Here is a 20,891-nt window from a genome sequence, read left to right on the forward strand (position 1 = left end):
ATGAAAATTGGGAATTTGAGCACCAACAAGTATGTGGATATATAAGACAATGGGTTGAAGATAATGTTCGCAACCATATTGTGAATGAGACACATGCTAGAACATTGTGGGAAAAGTTGGAGACGCTTTACGCTTCAAAAACTGGCAATAACAAGTTATTCTTGTTAAAGCAATTGATGACCTTTAAATACAAGGAGGGTAGTCCTATTCTTGATCATATAAATGATTTTCAGGGTATTCTTGATCAGCTATCAGGAATGGGTGTGAATTTTGATGATGAAATACAAGGACTTTGGCTTCTTAATACTCTACCGGATTCTTGGGAAACTCTTCGTGTTTCTTTAACAAATTCTGCCACTGGTGGAAAGGTGACTATGGAATATGCAAAGAGTGGTGTGTTGAATGAAGAGGTTAGAAGAAAATCTCAAGACATATCTTCACATTCAGATGTTCTATATACAGAAGATCGGGGGAGACATAAGACAAGAGATCCGAGGAGTAGAGGTAAAAGCAGAAGCAAGTCAAAATTCAAGAATCCAAATATTATATGTTATCATTGTGGAAAGAAAGGACATATTAAAAGATTTTGTAAACAATTGAAGCAAGATCTTAAAGAAGGGAAGAAGGAAGAAAACAACGAAAATAATGTTGTTGCTGTTGTCCATGATGACCTTCTCTTCGCTTGTGATAAAGACGTCATCAATTTTGTATCTCAAGACACAAGTTGGATAGTAGATTCTGGAGCTACATCACATGTCACACCAAGAAAAGACTTCTTTTCATCTTATACTTCTGTTAACTCTGAGGTGTTAAAGATGGGTAATACTGGTGAGGTTAAGGTGTTTGGTGTTGGCACTGTTTGTTTGAAAACCAATACTGGTTCAACGTTGGTCCTTCAGAATGTCAAGCATGCTCCAGACATTCCAATAAATTTGATCTCTGTAGGACAACTAGATGATGATGGCTATCATAATGACTTGTGCAATGGTCAATGGAAGCTCACCAAAGGCTCACTGATTTTAGCTCGAGGAAGAAAACATTCAAATTTATATGTGACACAAGGATCGATTCTTGGTGACTCTATAAATTTGGTGGAGAGCGAGACTTTATCAGAATTGTGGCACAAGAGGCTTAATCATATGAGCGAGAGGGGGATCACATGTTTGGCTAAGAAGAATTTGCTTGCTGGTATGAAACAAGCAAAGGTGAAAAGATGTGTTCATTGCTTAGAAGGGAAACAGAAAAGAGTTTCTTTTCACAGTCATCCTCCTTCAAGAAAGTCTGAGCTATTGGAGCTAGTACACTCAGATTTGTGTGGTCCTTTCAAAGTGAAGTCAAAAGGTGGTGCACTTTACTTTGCTACTTTCATTGATGATCATTCTCGCAAGATTTGGGTATATCCTTTGAAATCCAAAGATCAAGTGCTTGATGTGTTTAAACAGTTTCAAGCCTTATCTGAGAGACAAACGGGAAAGAAATTAAAATGTATTCGCACTGATAATGGTGGTGAGTATATTGGTCCCTTTGATAACTACTGCAAATCGCAAGGAATACGTCATCAGAAGACTCCTCCAAAGACTCCTCAATTAAATGGTTTGGCAGAGAGGATGAACAGAACTTTAGTTGAGAGAGTTAGATGTGTGCTTTCAGAGGCTAAACTTCCAAATTCTTTTTGGGCTGAAGCACTTAACACTGTTGCTTATGTTATCAATTTGTCTCCTGTTGTTGCTTTGGATGGTGACGTTCCAAACAGAGTTTGGTTTGATAAGGATGTTTCTTATGATCACTTGAAAGTGTTTGGGTGTAAAGCTTGTGTGCATGTTCCAAAAGATGAGAGGTCAAAATTGGATGTTAAAACTAAGCAATGTATCTTCATTGGTTATGGTCAAGATGAGTTTGGATATCGATTTTATGATCCAATTGATAAGAAACTCATTAGAAGTCGTGATGTTGTGTTCTTTGAAGATCAAACTATTGAAGATATTGACAAGACTGAGAAACTAGATTCTCATACTGATGAGAGCTTAGTTGATGTTGATCCAATTCCTACTATTGATACATCTTTTGCACATGAGAGAACCCAAGGTAATGATCAAGACAATGATGAGAGTGTAGAACATGTATTTGTTCCTACTGATGATGTTGTGGTTGATAATCAACCAACTCATGTTGGGATGACCGCTTCAGATGCTCCAGAAACCTCTTGTAGAAGATCTACTAGAGAGAAGCGAAGCTCAACACGTTATTCTCATGATGAGTATATTCTATTGACTAATATGGGAGAACCTGAAGGTTATGATGAAGCCATGTTAGATACTCATAGAGATAAGTGGAAAGAACTCATCGTAGACAATCATGAGTTTTGTAGAAGTGTGGCAGGCAGGAAGCCTGTCAAGAGATCCTCTACTTGAAGTCCATTTGGCCCCTTGGCTGGAGGGGGAGTTTGTTGGGCTATTGCCCATGTTCCAGCCAAAGGCCCATGGCCTAATCCTACTTGGAAAAGGATTGGAATTATTCTCCTTAATTGGTTTCCAATTCTATTAGGAAAAGGATTGGAATAGTAATCCTATTTGTAGTTGGTTTTGGCTTTATAAGGAAAAGCACAACTCTATAAATAGAGGATGGTTTTGAGAGAATAATTAATTGCTCATTGGTATTGTCTTTGAAAGACATTAAAACATAAGAGAGGTTTTTGAGAGAGCTTTCAACAAGAGAAAAAGAGAGAAAGAAAAGGATTCTTTTGCTGCAGTCTTTTCTCCGACCAGCAACGTTCAAATCGTGTTTCCCGATTAACTAACCGTTGGATCGGGCTGAAATTTGGACTGAGTGTTCCTAACATCTTGGTGGCTGATTTGAACGGTGGAGATCGGATTCGGAGGTCAGAAAGATCCTGTTTTAGGTCCCGAACAGAAGCTGGGTTTGGGTGGTGTTTCTTTCTATTTATCTTTTGTTGGTGTAGCTATTGTTTGTTCTCTTTTGGCACTTGTTGTGTAGCCATTAGAAGAATATTTGTAACTCTCTTATTGTTATAGTGAAGCAATTCGGATCTTGTCGATCCCGTGGTGTTTACCTTCGGTTTGAAGGGTTTTTCCACGTTAAACTTGGTGTTCTTTATTGTTAGATTTTCAGTTTCATCTTTTCGTCACAACAAAATTCAAACAGATTACATATACTTGGACTCATTTTTGGCACAGGAAACAGTAGCCAGCCCTTGTACTTCATATCACCCTTTGGGATTTGGGTTATAAACCATTTGATTGCAAGGAGGCAACTAATTTAGCATTTCAATCAACAGTATATGCAATAACTTTCTGTTTCCTTTAATAAATAAGGGTGGTGTCCAAATATTAACATGCTTGGCACCTTGTGACACTCCTTTAGCTTGCACCATAATAACTGGAGCAACAAAAAAATGGACTTTCCTTGTCAATAGGCCTTCCAGTGCAATGAAATGGAAAGCCCCAAGAGAGTGCTTGATAAGGAAAAGGTCATAATTTTATCACAAATATTTGGCTCAGAGGATAGACTATTACAATTTAATGGGATATGTGCATATGCATTAAGAAATCTGGACTCATTCATTTGAACTAAATAATATAAAGATGCCTCTGCTTCCTAAAATTTATATGGGGATACAATAAAAGCTTACTTCATTCTTCGACATATGATTTCATATACTAAATCAGCTTTGTGCAGAGGCAGCAGGATTGCTACTTGGAAACGATGAAACACCAGCACCACCTTCTTGACTAGTTTGCTCTTCGCTAGCATGCCGCACAAACTCTTCCGGTGACATGTGAGACCCATGACAAGCACAAACAATCCTGATTTGGGTGGGATTGTATCTATAAGTAACACCAGATATTGTTCTACCATTTGGACCTGGACCAGTTGTTGAAACCCATGGTAGATTTGGATAGGAACCAGATCCTCCAAATTTCAGATCTGCAGCAAGACCTGGCCTTATAGTTGCAAATTCTGAAGGAACTGCTTCAGCTCTCGGCTGCTCAGGAGGGTCTTTTGACCTGAAGCTTATGTTGCTACCTTTAACATTTTCTTCCACTCGAGAAGTGGAAGTTTCTTCCGCGTTATGCTGTCTCCCATTGCCTTTCACATGCTCCATTGCCCTCCCATCATATTGTACAGATTCAGAAGACTTGTGTGCAATAATCGGCAACGTAGCTATATAAACATACCAAGTAAAAATTCTTAGTCACAAAACTGAACAATTATTGAACTCAGAAATCATGCCAATTGATGCAGCAGTCTGCATAATATGAAATGCAATAAATTTGAAGTTTTGGGAACTTCTGGGCATCTCATGCAACAGATTAAAAGTTATATGAAATTTATGGTAAGGTTAAATCTATAAACTTCTAAATCAAAAGTTAAATTATGATAATACCCCTCTTGTCAACCTAAATACCCTACAATCTAACAAAAAATGGAACAAAAATAATTTGTACTTGACATAAAGAGAAGTGACACATCTGTTCAAAAGGAACAAAGGGTAGTTCTTGTAATCAAACAAAATCACTGTTACTAAGTAAAAAACCAAGCATCTCAAATTTCAATCTCGTACTTCTCTCCTACCAATTTTACCTCTTTTAAGTATTTTTCAGTTAAAGCTGATAAGTCAAATGTAAAAAATGTTATCGGGTTTATCAATATGGGCTATCTATTAACGGTTTTCAAACAGTTTTGTTTTGTAAAAAGGACAACTTCATATATCTACAACAAAGTAACTAGTGTACAACAAATATAGCCATAATTTTTTTTACATAAAAAGTAGCCCAAAATCAAAAACAAAACGCGAGGTTTAGCCACGCGAGAACCGCGGCTAAATGGGAGAAAACCCGTGGGTAAGCTGCATTTTTTGTATCTCAAGGTATTTCTCACATTAAAAAAATGAAAACAACGTGATTAAACAAATTTCTAACTCTTCCATACATGTGAAAAAAATAATTTCAGAATCAGAGATTCTTCCTATACACCAAAACCCAATTGCCCCCATATTAATCACTGATAACCTTCCTCCATATAACCTATTTCTCTTAAGGAAATCTTCGCAACCACTTCATAAGTAAGCTCTTGTCATGGTTTTCCGTTTTCCCAAGTTTTTTATTTCCAGGCGTCCTTCCTTTTTGCTGCTAACTAGAGCACTCTAGGCAAGACTCACCACAAAGAGTTTTTGAACTCTATCCTAGGACTTCTTCCTAAGAGCATCTCTCCCAACATTTGCACATTTTAACAGCTAATGTTTACTGCATAAGCCACCTCACATATCACTCTTTAAAAGATAGAAGTTCAAAGGTTTAAGTCATCTGTGGCCCGTTAAAGTTGTCCGCATAGACACCTTAACTAGGACTATTACCTATTAGACACTCTAATATTAACAGATATATATCTATTGAACATAAAATAAAAACTTGCTTTAAAAATGTTATGTGTGTGATTCCCACACAGTCTTAAAATAATCACAAATCAAAATACAACACATGGCACATGGACCGAATCTAGCAATAAAATATAAATTCTCAATTTTAAAAAATGAAAAACTTTCCAACCTTTATTTAATGTTCCACAAAATTAGTTGACAAAAAGATTTGAAAAAACAAAAGGAAAATCTCCCCACCCCACCCACCTAACCCTTTGCCGTTTCTTCCTTCTTCCCTGTGACCTCGCCAACCCGCCATCAATTCCTCCAGCGATAACAAACAGAACTAAAAGAAACAACCCCAGCTCAAATTCATTCTCTTGTCACCCATTATTCTCTATTCCTTTTGAGATTTTTGTTTAAATAAATCGCGTCAATAAATTATTTTGAAATCTGCGACGAAGAGAAATCGGAAGTATATTGAATTTTTAATATCATTTTTAGTAATTTTAATGAGTGGCGATGTTTGTTCAATTGGAGTGATCGAAAATAGAGATGGACGAATATGGATCAATTCTTTTAACTTCAGTGTTCAAATTTTTGCAAATTAACTTAGCAGATTCAGATTATTTTTTACAAAAAATGAAGAAAAAAAACTGAAACAGAAGGCTGAGAAGTTAAAATCTTTAGAATGGTCGGTGGAAGAAGATGACAACTGGTACATGGGTGTGGTGTGGTGTGGGGTGGGTTGTTTTCTTTTGGGAAAAAATAATGTGGAAGTAATTTTATTTTTTTAATTATTTAGGTAATGCATGCCAAGTATCAAAATATAGGTACCAACTTATCGAAAAATAAATACAAAATAGAATCAGAAGATATTCACGCGCTTGTAGCAGTGATATACACATATTTTGCCACATCAGCATTTTGTGTTTAATAGACACACATTTTGAACAATTTAAGTATTCGATAGGTACAAGTCTTAGTTAAGGTATCTAAGTGAATTATGCAGACAACTTTAAGGGGCCACCGATGACTTAAGCCTAGTTTAAACATGTAGAGCATGCATAAGTCCATATAAAGAGCTTAGCTACACATGCGTTTTTTTACTAGTTTAATCAAGACATTAAAGTCGTTAAAAAACTTACAAATAAAATATGGAGTTACCTTTCCCCAACATTCATGACCTCTATTGTCTGTTGTCCTAGTTATTGGATTCTATTTTTTCCCCTTTGGATAGAATCTGGTTGTGATGGAAATATCCTTCTAAATGCACAATCTAACTGAACTTAAGGCAAGTAGAAGCAAATAAAATATGGAGTTACCTTTCCCCAACATTCATGACCTCTATTGTCTGTTGTCCTAGTTATTGAATTCTATTTTTTCCCCTTTGGATAGAATCTGGTTGTGTTGGAAATATCCTTCTAAATGCAAAATCTAACTGAACTTAAGGCAAGTAGAAGAGGTTGATTCTATAATACCAAAAAATTTAGGATTACTACTTAATCCAAGTCACTATTATTTAATTTTAGTTTGACAAGGATAGTAAAAAGCAATGTTGCTCTGACTCTTAAAAAATATAGATAGGTATGTGTTGGATCCTCAATAGTATATACTTTAAGGATCTGACACGGGCGCGGCAACATTTTTGGAGAGTCCGAGCCACTTAAGTAAAAAGAGTCTCTTGCACAAATGTTCCTAGCCATACCATTTACCAGATGAAGTGGGGGGATTTTCCATTTCATTAATCATGTCAATTTAGGATCTTGAGTAACACAATGTTCAGGACTACAACGTTTTTTTATAATTGTGGTGTCCAGGAAAGCTCGTGAGCACCTAGTCCAATTACACGAGGTACCTGCTAGCTCCCACCAGCATGTGTTTTGGGTTTTGTACCAAGACTTGGACAGAAGAAATCACCTCGTTCTTTTTGCTTATAGTTCCCAACCCACTTCACCGACCAATTGGTCACACCTTTGGATGCCCCCAAGACTAAAACTGGAAGCATAATACACCCAGTTGTCCAGGAAAAAATAATTGAAAGAAAGAAGGTTTAAAAATTACTAAATTTTTACTGAACCTAGTCTAGTGCCCATTAAAGGAAAATATACAATCAAAAAGTATTTCAACCTCTAAACAATACACATCTAAATCCTTTGTTTTTCTTTGGGGAACTTCCAATACAGGACGGTCTCTCACAATGACTTATTGAAGTCTTCATGGACTTTGAATCCCTGAGGACAACCATAACGTGTAGGTTAACTAGGAGTGAAAATTTATTGCATATGCTACAAATATTACTGGGGCAATTTCAATGGAATGCAGATTGTTAAAAGACAACCCAAATTCCCCTCCATTTCCTAGGAACCCATCTTGCACTCTTAGCTACTAGATTTTGTCTCACTCATCTACCATCAAGGGAAATCATCAATAGGCGTATCTTTGCCTTTGCTGCAAAACCTACAAATACTTTGAACATTTTATTGTCCTTATCACGCGCCAATTTATGATCGATGATCTCTATGTAGCCATGTTTGGGAACTATACAGCAATTTCAACTGCTCAATTAACTTTAGTTCTTGTAAGGTAGGATATACTTGCACTTTTATATTTTAGTCTGCATTATATCCAGCTAGTATGGAACAGATTACTTTTCACTGTGCTTGTATAAACCATTTTTATTTTAAATTTTAAAGCAGTATCTTTCCCTTTGATTGGTAAAAGCACAAATGCATATATGGCTCTTAAACAGTATACAAAGAAGTGGTTTAAAAAAGAAAAAAAAACATAAAAGTTGGTCCAGAGTTTCAACAGTGTTGCTCACTGGGAGCAATGAAGTTGTCCTCTGATGAATATCCAATGACCAGGGAAGATCTACAGGTCATTTAACCACACCTATTCACGACAGGGAAGCATCTCTTGAAGAGTTCCAAGGAAGTAGAATGGACACCTTAGCTATTTCCTAAGCAAAAACAGGAAATACACAAGATCCTAAGGACTGTGATTTGATTATTCCAAAAATCTTCTTTGTATTTTTGTAACGTGCTATGGGTCCTCAAATCCTCCTAACTAAAATTTAGCTCCAAGCAAATGGTAAACATGCATTGAAGAAGAAAGAAAATTCATAGAGTTAATAGGAAAACCTTGAGAAATATTTGGTCCATCTTTATGCTTGTCTGAGCCCAAGGAACCTCGTCCATAGGAAGGGTGAAGCTGCTGAAGATGAGAAGCTGCACCGCGGGAATTATCCTTCTCCAATGTTGGCAGCTGTACGGAAGAGTAGCCAAACATCAATGGCAAATTTGTAGGTATGACAGGCTGGGCTCCAGGTCTATCTCCACTAGTGGTAGCTATTACTTGCATCATGCCAGGAACTGCGTAACCAGTCGTACTTGCTGTATTACCAGGGTTAGAATCTCTCAGAGGCATAGAGTATGGTAGGTTCATGATGTTTATTGATTGGCCTTGGAATGGGGTACTGTATGGCATATTACCGAACTTAACATCCTTCTCAGAAGAAATGGTAAACCTTCTCTGTCCAAGTAATTCTACACCACTTGAATCAGGAACACCACGAAGCTCCTTATGAACCTCAGCACTACTTCCAACAAATCTCTTAGAGTTCTCATCATGCTGCAAAATTTGCCTGGAAGTTGAACCCACAGTTTCAGAATCAGCTACATCTTCATTTTCTGCAGTCGAACCATCATCTGTTGTTATTGAAATGTGTGATGCCCTTGTCTTGTCATGCATATCGACATGATGAGCTTCTCTCTCATGCTTCTTTTGTTGACTTGACTCCCGGAACAAATTTTTACGCTTTTCACCCACATCAGTTCTCCTTTCTTCTTCAACTTCTATAGGTCTATTATCATTTGGAACCCAGAATCCTCCACTATTTAACTTTTTAGAAGCATCTGCATCAGCACTAGTGCTGGAAAGCAAGTTCCCACCATGTTTTGTTGAATCACTTCTCTGAGAACCGACACCACAATCATGCTTTTGGCTGCTAGTGCCTCCATCCAGAAAGTTCTTGAAATCATTAATCACTTTTCCATCTCTATCAACTTCCTCAACCTTGGAATCCGATGAGCTCCCACTTTTACTTTTCTCTGACGCAGCCACCCCACCACAGGGCAGGCCCAAGCTTAGATCAAGATCATTTTCGTCCATTCTAATCAAACACAAAACACATTGACCAGATTCACACGTGAAACTTCAGTTCACTCTGCCACCAAAAAAGAAAGAAAGTTACACACTGCAATATTTTACTACTTATCTTGAATGGAAGAAACTTTATTCAGATAGAATATCCGTTGTAATATCTGTTCATGTGAACCTTGAAGTCTAATAGACAAGAATAAAAGAATCCCTTGGTCTTAATTTGCTTGACCTACTTCCCTTTTTAGTCGGCTTCAAAAAGGATGACCCTTTCCTTTTCTGTAGCACCTCTTTAATTTAAAGCACAAGATTAAAGGGTATTTTGTTACATCTTGAGATATATTTAATTTTAGACCACAAAATTCAGAAGTCTTATTTACTTTCTTAAACTCCATCCCAAATCAAAATAGGCCAAACAAACTGAAAAGGAGGGAGTATTGTTTATCAGTCGACCAAGGAAAAAAGATATTAGTTATATGTCAAAATAAAATTTAGAAGCCATGCTAACATTTAATAGTACATAAAGGCACAAAAGAAGAAGCTCAAAACAAAATGCAGAAAATAGCCTGATTGTTTTTTCTTGAAGTTCCGTATGCTGTGTCAAACCAACACAAGAAAGCTGAAAATGTTTGTATTAGTGGTTTATGTCTCAGTCTAGGATTATTTAGTTTAAGCAGACCCATTAAAACAAGTGAGATCAAAACTCATCTACTCACACTTGCTAGGGTAGCAATGCAACTCCTCTAAATAGGTAATGACCAAAAATCCAATCTAAAGATGGTGAACTGATGTTTAGAAAGAAGTGGAACTCAAGAGGACAGGATATATTGAAGATAGAATCAGTCAAAATAGGAGACCTCCTTTCAAACTAGATTGGAAACAAGAAGGTTATCAAGGAAACCATAGCAAAACAATCAATAAGGTAAGAATATGAAATAAACCAAAAGTTCTTTAGCTTCTGTGGATCATCCATATCTATTCCACAGAATTCCGGGAACTACTTCTTTGGCCTTCAACCTACCATAACCCGGAATAGAAGTACTATTCCGGGAACTAGTTCGTATTTACACCTACCTAAACCTTGAGAGAATCATGTAGCTCAATCAACAGACCTCAATTCATTAACTAGATCTAAAAGTGGAAGTAAAAGAAACAGAAAGCCTAGAAAGAAGAGTTAAACTAGTCATCTTTAGGGACAAATAGTAACAACTCTATCTACATATAGATCTGCCTCTAACACACGTTTTGCACAAAACCACTAGTATAAAGATTTACTCACTGAAAGCAGAGATACAAAGTAGAAACCTAACGAACTAGTTCAAATTCCAGATGATGCACTAAAAATACTTGGAGAAAGCTTCAAAATTTAGAAAAAATTATGGGAATTCACATACAAAGGATATATACCTGATGAATAAAACTGTGAACCACAGACGGAGCTGATGAAAGTGGACGTTGCCGCCGCGGTGAAGACGAGTCGACGGCTAGCAGTAGGTGGGATGTGGGCGGAGTGACAAAATGTGGATGCGAAGACCTGACTCACCAATCTTTTTTCTTTCCAATTTAACACATCGAGAGCACGTGGTTGATATGTAACTTTAATTTACCTCACTTTCCATCCTATGCTATTTCTTCCACATGTTATATTCACTACTCAATACTTCATACTTGAGAAAAATGCAAATCAAATATGCTAGTAAATTTTATTATTACTAAAATGGTAGATTTGTAACTTTTTCTAAAATTTCTTTTTCTAAAAAAAATAGGTTAGTTTTATTATTCTATTAATTTTATTTTACGTATAGAAATTTGATATCTAATTGTGATGTCAAAAGTTGTTGCTACAATGTTCAATACGTGGTGTTTCTAATAATTTATTGTTGCAATACTTTTATTAGATTATCTCTAATTCAATACCAAATTTAACACCAAATTTTATATTTGGTGCTTTGAGCTCCGACGCATGCCAAATTAGGTGTGTGAATAATATTACCCGAAATTTAATGTGATACTATTCATCACACTAAAAACCTTTTTGAATACTATAATATTATTTCATTATACAAATTTTTAATTAAACATAATACAAATTTTAATATTATAATATTATTTCATTATACAAATTTTTAATTAAACATAATACAAATCGTACGTTTTAATTAAATATCTTGTATATTTAATTATTTTTATGTAATATTTTATAATACTAATTTTAGATATAAAATTTAGCTTTTTGGTAAATTAAGTTTTCTATATATGACTTCTTAAAAAAATTAAATTTATGTTAATTGTACTGTAAATTATATAAACTACAATTAACCTTCACAAAAATTAAAAATGCAAACATATAAATTTTTAGACAAATAATACAATTGAGGAGTGTGATCTTAACGCACCAATTCAAGATGTGCCGGAAGGTTCAACTCCAACCGTAGAAATGACAATTGATGAAAATTATCAATTTTAACAATTTTTAGGTTGATATAAGAAAATAAAGGACAAAAGCTCATTTAAACTACGTAATGCATTGATAGAGCATTTATGGGAGCACCGTAGTGAATATTTATGTATAATTTAAAATAATTAATTATGTAATGTTTATCTAATTGTATTTCATTAATGATTTGACTTTTATTTGTATTATCCATTATTATGTATAACTATAATATTTGCTAGCAAATTATATTATCTAAAAAATTATGATAAAAAATAATTTTATATTAAACGATTATAAATGGAAATAATATGAAGCATATATGATGAATGTTTTGGAAAGATTTCTTTTTATGAAATAAGAAAATATAAATAAAATAAGAAATAATAATATAATAATGAAGAGATTTGTAAAATTTGGTGCAGTGGGTTGGAGTTGATTACACAAAATTTGGTGTTGACAACAAATATGATGTTTGGATTGGAGATGTCCTTATAGCCTTGATTCGGTCAACAAAGGGTTGGTTGATCAACTTATCCAAGATGGCATGATGCAACAATCGTTTGATGTAGAAACAATGTTGCTAGATAATATGATCAAGATAAACCGACCATCGCACACTAGAGACGATTAAGTATATCCTCTATAATGGAGTATGAGTAAAGAACAAATGGAGAAGAAACATGACCAGATAAAAATATGACCAAAATGATGATACAACTCGATTTTCTATCCAAATATGTCATGGGAGGAGGTTTCAAAACGGTAAATGAAATTGGAACATGCATTGGTTCGTGTCAAGAAAATGTCAAATTTGAGGCATTGTGTAATGAGAAAAATAAATTAAATGAGGAACCAAGTAGGGGGTACTCATCTGAATTATCTAAGTTTGAGTAGGAACCAAGATTGGAACAAGGATAGGAATAGTGATTGGAGAGATCGAGGTGGCAATAGAAAGTTCGTGAAGTTGAAAAGGATAGATACATCCTACCTAATTATTGTTCCAAGCTGAAAGATGTTAGGCCAAAAGGAAATCGAACTGATGATATGCTAACAAGGATCTTCAACAAGATTGAAGGGACCGATGTGGTGTTGAAGGATTTGAAAAATGGTTTCTCCACCTTGACACAAACAGTTACTTCTTTCATGTTAATCAAGCAACTGGAGACTCAAAGTGCTAGATCTCTGCCCATTTAAATCCAAGGCAAAAGAGAATTTGCCTAATGACGCTATCCTTAACTCCAAAAATGATTATTGATGGGTAAAAAGTTTGTTGCATAACGTCGTTAATTAAAGTGTTGCTTGGGAGGCAACCCAACTTTATTTTTTATATTTTTTTTCAATAAAGTGTTGATGGATTAGTTTTTTCTACTATTGCTGATTAAGCTTGTACTTGAAAATTGGATACAACCTTCTTGATATTGAAGGTTTTGGGGATTGAAATCTAAAAATTTCAAATAAGTAGGTATTAGTAAGGATGATAATTTTGATATATTTGTATCACATTATGTTATGAGTAGCTTATCTCCCTATTCTTAAGATTGTGCAATGTATGGATGATCAATTTGCCGATTGAATGTTGTTTAATTGCTTATTAAATGTTAGATTGATTTGTGTTCAGTATCTCTTTATGTTCCATCTACAACTTGATGTCACAAACTCTTAATTACTTCATATCTCTAATGTTGCTTGTGAAATACCATTAAAATGAAAGAAATTTTGTACTTTTAGTTTTAATAATTTTATGACAATACATTTATAATATTAATCTTCTTGTTAAATATGCAATTCATGATGTTTGTACTTTTAGAGGTTGTTTAGTAGAGTGTATTAGCAAAATTAATGTATGTATTAGCTTTATGTATAGTGATACCTTGTTTGAAACACTTTTTTCATGCTCTAATGTATACTAGAGAACATGTTCGAGCTTCACACGATGATTAATAAACATGTATTATGATTTTTTTTTCTTTTGGATTAATTATATGATATTATTATTTAAGGAAATTATTATCTTTTCATTTGAAATGATGATACTTGATGAAACCTATCAACTTTGTTATCCATTTAATAAGAATAATATACTATTAATGAATAAGTCAAAATATATGCTATATTAAAAAAATACTTTATTTTCATTGCTTAAATATATAAAGAAGTACATAATTAACGGCAGTTATTAGACTGATGGTTAGAGAATATATTCTGTAATCAGAAATTGTTGTATCTCCTTATTACATAGAAGTTAATACATATAAAACGTCATATCATTCTTTGTTGGTTTTATCTTTTGAAGTTCGTCTGTATGTATATTTTTTCAACTGTTCTTGCTTCTTTCTCAAATATGCAATTCGTTGTTGCATAATATTTTCATACACCAATCTAACCGATTTGCTTGATTCTTCAATTGTATTTGTACTATAAAATAAATATTTAGAAGAAGAATTTAATATAGTTATGAATATTATCATGAATATTTTACCTTGACAATTTTATGGACTGATTATTTGGGGGAGATCCTTATTTATATTATCCATTATAGTACTTCTATATAAGTATTTGTCAAAGTGAAAGTGAGGATAAAGTATTGCAATAAAAGGTAAGTTTCATTGAACATTGAATACCAACCTCAATTAATCAGTATGAGCAGATAATGACTATGAAGACAAATGGTGTATGTGGATGTTTATAAATTTTTTTTTGGTATTTATACAACCTTTTTTCATTAATTGGTTGTGCTACCATTAAATTTTTTTAAATGATGAATTAATTCTTACGATTTTTTAAATGTTTGTGTGAAGTTTAGTGTGAAGATTTTGTAAATAATTGAAGGATTGTTGGGGATTTGGACTGAATTTGTTTTTATTATGATAGATATGTTATGAATTTATTATGGAGATCATGTAGATTAGGTTAAATATTTTAAAATTAAATAATAACTGTACAACTTTTTCCATGGGTTATGATGTTGATTTAATTCTTTTAATTAATGTGACTATTTTTTAAGTGTCAAATTTGTATGTAAAGATAAGTGTCAATCTAAAATAACGCATAAAGTTTAAATTTTCTATTTGTTTTAAGTATTGTGAGAGAGCTTGAGAGTATTTGTAAGAGGAGAAAATATGAGGTGCATAGTTGCTTGTGTTGTTGATTTGTTATATAAATAAGGGATAATGCACAAGTACCCCCTCAACCTATGACGAAATCTCAGAGACACACTTATACTATCTAAGGTCCAATTACCCCCTTAACTAATTTTATTAATAATTTCTACTCCTTTTCGGCTTACGTGACACTATATTGTGGGTCCAACATTGGTTGACTTTTTTTTCAAGCTAGTGCCACGTAGGCCGAAAAGGGGTAAAAAATTACTTATAAAATAAGTCCAGGGGGGTAATAGGACCTTAGTATAGTATAAGCGTGTCTCTGGAATTTCGGACATAGGTTGAGGGGATAATTGTGCCCTATAAATGAAGGGAAAGGTGGACTAAAATTGCTTAGTATGAGTATATAAAGTAATCCACACACATTAGGACATAATATGACGTTAAATAAGTTTTGAGATTTAAAATATTTTTTTATAGATAAAATGTTAAATACTACTAAGATTTTCAATGATATTCGTGGATGTAGTTTAACTTCAAGTATTCATCAATGAAAACTCCAACGATAGGAAGTTAACTCTAGTCGATACCATCATTACTACATGTGAATAACCATGTGGATTGACCAATTTATAACATGTTTTCTCTGCATCATGGTTGAAATCTTTCTTTCACCTGTAAATCCAGCCACCTACATGAACATTATTCGGTGGAAAAAGCATATCAGTACCTTTCCTTTGTGTTTCAAAAGGTGGATTCTAACCATTGTTTCAATAATCTGACCTACATATAGTGTAATATTAATGAGTCGAGAGAGAGGGAGTTTTTTTTAGCTGAAAAGTGAGGTGAAAAAGATACCTTTCCATTTTAAGTTGTTGATGTCACTTTGAATAAATTCCATGTATAGTTGCAGATGAAATAGTTTGAGAAGTGAATGAAATACAAATTAGTACAAGTGAAATTATAAATGAAACGCTATATGTATTAATCTAAACAATGTAAAAACACCCACTCTCTGACACATGTATTAGTCTATCCACTATATTGTCTGATCCACTACATTATAAAGTGTTTTAGACAGTTGTTACATATGAAGCTATTTCAATATATTCCTCCGCAAACTGATATTTATTCCAAATTTCAATAAAAGTACTTATACAAATACTGATATCTGATTTATTCACCTCATCATTTTGCAAGTCAAAGAGATAATGTTTAAAGTCATGTGGAAGTGCCCGGAAAGCAAAATTTCTACCTCAATCCTCTTTAAAATGCGGCCAACTGGCTCATCCAGGTTAGTAGGCACACAAACTAAGTTTGCAAAACTTGAAATATGTAATTAGTTTCAGCAAGATTGCTAAAATAAGTATGTGATCTTGCAGTGAAAATTATACACGACACTATGTATCATAAGAGAGCAATGAGTCAAATACAATTTAGGAGAACACTCAATAAAGATGGTGTTTTCTCCAATATGATCCCATCAGCAAGTTGGATAAGGTTATAACATTTCAAAAATCAAGATTACATCGAAGAATGAACTCAAAAATAAATCAGTGATCAGATATTCGAGTTATAAACTAGATGCTCTTTATTAGTATTTCTTAAAATTCTAAGTTGGAAAAGCTTCTCCATGGTTAAAGATACAATAGAGTGAAAAATAGTTGTCTGTACCATTTAACTTTTCATAAAACTGCATTATCATGTTTTTTAGGTATACAACTACTGACTACGACCCAAAGGACCAAGGAAAATTTAGCTACTCACTAATATTATTCTTGCTATTTTGGCTGCCTTTAAGCATAAAAAATGAGCTTCAAGTGCATGAAAGTCACTGCCTGAATTCCATTGAAGAAGTACTTGATAAAAAAAATAAAATAGATTGAAGAATGAGGAAGTTACTATGTGCTACGAATACAGTGCTAGTCTTTTGGTTGTTGACTATTCCATAAAGACAGCTGGTGAAAGGCAATTATCACTAACTAAGTCTTTCTTTTGAAATTTATGTTGTGAATGAGTGTAAAGTTTCATTTCACATATGTTTATAAATCAAAATATTTTCCTCTTCAACAACACAAATCGAAAATTGATTGTAACAACAAATACCTCTATATGTTAAGTTCTAGTCGTAAAGGTAACTTATGAAACACAATTATAAGAAACTAAGTCATCCATTAGTCTACAACCACTTGAAGCTATTCCTCAAAGGCAAATGGAGGAAGACAATTATAAGTAACTAAGTCATTTTGTGTGGAACTTATCTCGTTAATGAGTGGAAAATACCATTTGATAGGTGTTTAAAAATCCAAAGCATCTCCTCTTCAACAACAGTAATCTAAAAGTGAATGTGACATCAAATACCTCTATGTGGTAAGTTTTAGTCTAAAAGGCAACTTATGAAAGGAACTTTTAAGAAAATAAGTCATCCATGGGTAATTATCCACTTGAATTATATATCCTATTCTAGTATTAGTGCAATGTACGATTTGACAGGTGTTAAAAATCTATAAGCTTCTTATCTATAACAACACAAATCCAAAGTTGAATGTAACATCAGGTAGGTGGATGAGTTAAGTTGTTAACTTAAAGGCAACTTATGGAATGAACTTCATAAAGTTGGGAAAATTGAATAAACAAAGTATAAAGAAGTTGAATAGACTATAAGATGTAGAGTAACTATAAGGAATTATAACTCCTGCTGATAATATCCATGTTCGCAATGACTTCAATAGTATGTGAATATTTGAAATGAGCATAAAACATCTCTTTAATATATCAGACAATTAATATGAGTTAAATCGATTCAACCCATTTTGGTATATTTTAAATAGAAAATGATTTGTCATGTAATATTTTTTGATGTTATTAACTTGCATTTGCACTACCTTTTCGGGGTGTTTATGAACCACAAGGTTCTCCTCATCAACAACACAAATTCAAAATGTATAAAGTATATATGTTATATGAAATCATGTTGACCAGATTCCAACTCTGAAAGACAAGAATATAATAAGTGATTGTTAGAATTGATTTAGAAGTTACACTGAGAAGGAAAATTTGGGAAAGTATATGGAGGAAATTACCAAATAGATCATGTTAACAACCTTAATGTTATCATCTCAATAGTTATAAAAGATGCGCAACTCTACAAATTCTCCTGTATTAACCTGAGAGCACATAATCTCAAAGTAAGTTGACATATTTGTTCTAGTTGTGAAGGTTTTGACTGTAAAATGAATAGTAGGAAAGAGCACAACTCCATATGTACGACTAGACAACAAGAATCAAAGGAATGAATTGAACAATGTGAAAACTAATATAGAGGTGCATGAGAGAAGACGAAGTAGATTCAATCTTGTTGACAAAGGCATCGTATGCAAACAACCAAATAGATTAATAATATAAATTGTCTAAGTTTGGATAAAATCATACAAGTATGAATATCATCACTACGAACAACATGCACCACTTATTAAACTAAACTTGAAATGGAAAAAGGACGAAACAACTTAATTATGATCAAAGGTGAGTAGTTATTATACTAAACTAAAAATTATAAATGAACGATCAACTAAGCTTAGGTCAAACAATAGAAAAGAATTAGAAGCAACACTAATCTCTCTACTTCTTCAACTTATTTGTGTGAACACTTATTCCTTATCATTTATGACTAACACTAATTCCTTTACTTCTTGACCTTATTTGTATCTGCAGCGCTTAATTCCTCACCATCTGTGATTAGGTTTCTTTCATTTTCTACTCTTAGCAACATTAGTGACATGCAGTTCATTCTCATGATCTTCCAAGTCAGTCAACAACACATCAACATATACCTGATTGTTCTGCAAAAAGTAAATTTACCAACATATTTATTAACCATGTTAATTTTTAAATTGATTTGAAGTTGCATATTAATACATTAAATGTAATTACCATCTCTGTGGTCAATCCATTGGTTCCCTCATCTTTTGGGGTGGTTTAATTGTTGGATAAGTTCTTTTACCTAAAGAAGAACAGTAGGAAATTACTAAGTAAGCGTAATTGTAAACTAAAAACTCATAGTCTATATTGCAATACTTTTTCTTATTTCCTTAGTTTGTATTGTACTTTCAAATTGTCATCTAGAATCGAAAGCTTTGATATTGTACAATTCTCAAGCCCTTCTTTTAAAATATAATTATTTTATCTTAGTTTAAAAATAAATTTTTTCTTGGAGAGGCTTTGGACTTGGACATACACATCATTGATAGTCGTGGTAAACTTGTTGAACTTGTGATTTGATGTATCAATGAGTTTCTCAGCCACAACACTTTATAGGGTAAAAGTAGTGTCTCTAGTCCTATCTGTCAATTTTAGGTGTATCTTGTACCTATTTTTAGATATTAAGTTAGATTCATTCACAACATGTAAAAACCTAGTTCAGAGTCCTTCACAAATTCTTACCTGACTAAAGGAAACTTGCAATCTTTATTGCAATTGTCGCATCGGTGATACTATTTGTTGATTCAGTCTTCTTAGAACACACATTGCATGAAATGTAGTACCAACCAAAATAGTTATCTATTTCTTTTATCTTGCTGGAAACCAAAAATCCAAGAAGCATAAGAAAAGAACCTATAGTTCAAAGCTCCATTTAGCCTCCAAAAACTCCTTAAACATCTTTTCCTTAATAGGAAGACTGTTCACATTAGACTTTCGATAACTTGAAGTTCTGCGAATATGATAGAAAATTTTGGAGTCAAAGATCTTATGTAATCTATATCAAGATTTACATAGATTTTGCTTGCATAAGTGGTGGAGACGCTAACTTCACCTATTATTAATGTATGCGTTAAAATTAAAAGCATGACATTTATTTGAAACGTTAGTAGTTAAATTCCTAGTAGTTATAACTAAATATGAAACAATTATCAAAAAATTCTTTCACCATTGTAGAAGTCACTATCACTATACATGGGCCAGCATTATTTTTATACAAATAAGGAGAAAACTTGTCCCCAAATTCTTCCCATAAGGTAATTTTTGCTTTAGCCGAACTATGCAGACAAAACATAAATCAATAATCAAATAATTCTATTGTTAGGATATAATAAGGTAAAGCAACTTAAAATGAGATGAGTGACTTACTAATCTGTAAGAGTGTGGATATCCCTCTTCTTCCATTTTGAATCAATACTCTCGATATCACCAATTTCATATAAACAACCAACCACATTCATGAATATTGAAGAAGATTCGGATGTAAAGGTTGTATTCCAATCGTTTAGGCAATTGGTTTCCGTTTACACATATATAAACTACCCACCAACTACATCTATGATTATTGAAGATGAAGAATCATATGTAAGACTTGTATTATAAGAATTTAGGATAGTATTAAACATTTATACATCACTCTGAGGTTAGAGAATTAAATTATAACGTGATAGACAGCGATTAAATTTCAATAGCTAGTTTAGCCCTATTCTTTCTTTTCATTCTGTTTCTCTAGAATATATGTTTTTGAATGATGAAGTTCATCCTTTTTCAAAATTATAAATTTTATTAAGTATGTGATAGAAAATTATTGATATATCAAGAATAGATGATATATATTAGAAGGAAGTTGTCATATAGGAAAGAAAGAGCAAACCAATATCAAGTCATGAATGTTATCAACAGAATATCATGAGTTTATCTTAGTAATAAATTTTGCAGCTACGTATAACTAATAATATAATTGGTAAGAATTTAAATATAAATATAGACTCGATAGATAATGTTGTTGTTCACCCTTGAGTCAATCATATTTGAATTAATAAATTCAAAGTTGTTT

The 20,891-nt window shown here is 33.2% G+C and overlaps 1 protein-coding gene across 1 annotated transcript; it reads right to left on the reverse strand.

The window, feature by feature from the left end:
* Window positions 1–3,418: 3,418 nt before the first annotated feature.
* LOC107020672 (ninja-family protein mc410) lies at window positions 3,419–11,137 on the reverse strand. Its single transcript, XM_015221129.2, has 3 exons — window positions 10,946–11,137; window positions 8,521–9,605; window positions 3,419–4,182 (listed from the first exon to the last, which is right to left on the reverse strand). Exons 2-3 carry the CDS (start codon window positions 9,548–9,550, stop codon window positions 3,683–3,685), a joined length of 1,530 nt encoding a protein of 509 aa, XP_015076615.1. The 5' UTR covers window positions 9,551–9,605; window positions 10,946–11,137; the 3' UTR covers window positions 3,419–3,682.
* Between the last annotated feature and the right edge of the window lie 9,754 nt (window positions 11,138–20,891).

This window comes from Solanum pennellii, chromosome 5 (genome assembly GCF_001406875.1).
Source record: "Solanum pennellii chromosome 5, SPENNV200".
In the NCBI taxonomy this organism is placed as follows: domain Eukaryota; kingdom Viridiplantae; phylum Streptophyta; class Magnoliopsida; order Solanales; family Solanaceae; genus Solanum; species Solanum pennellii.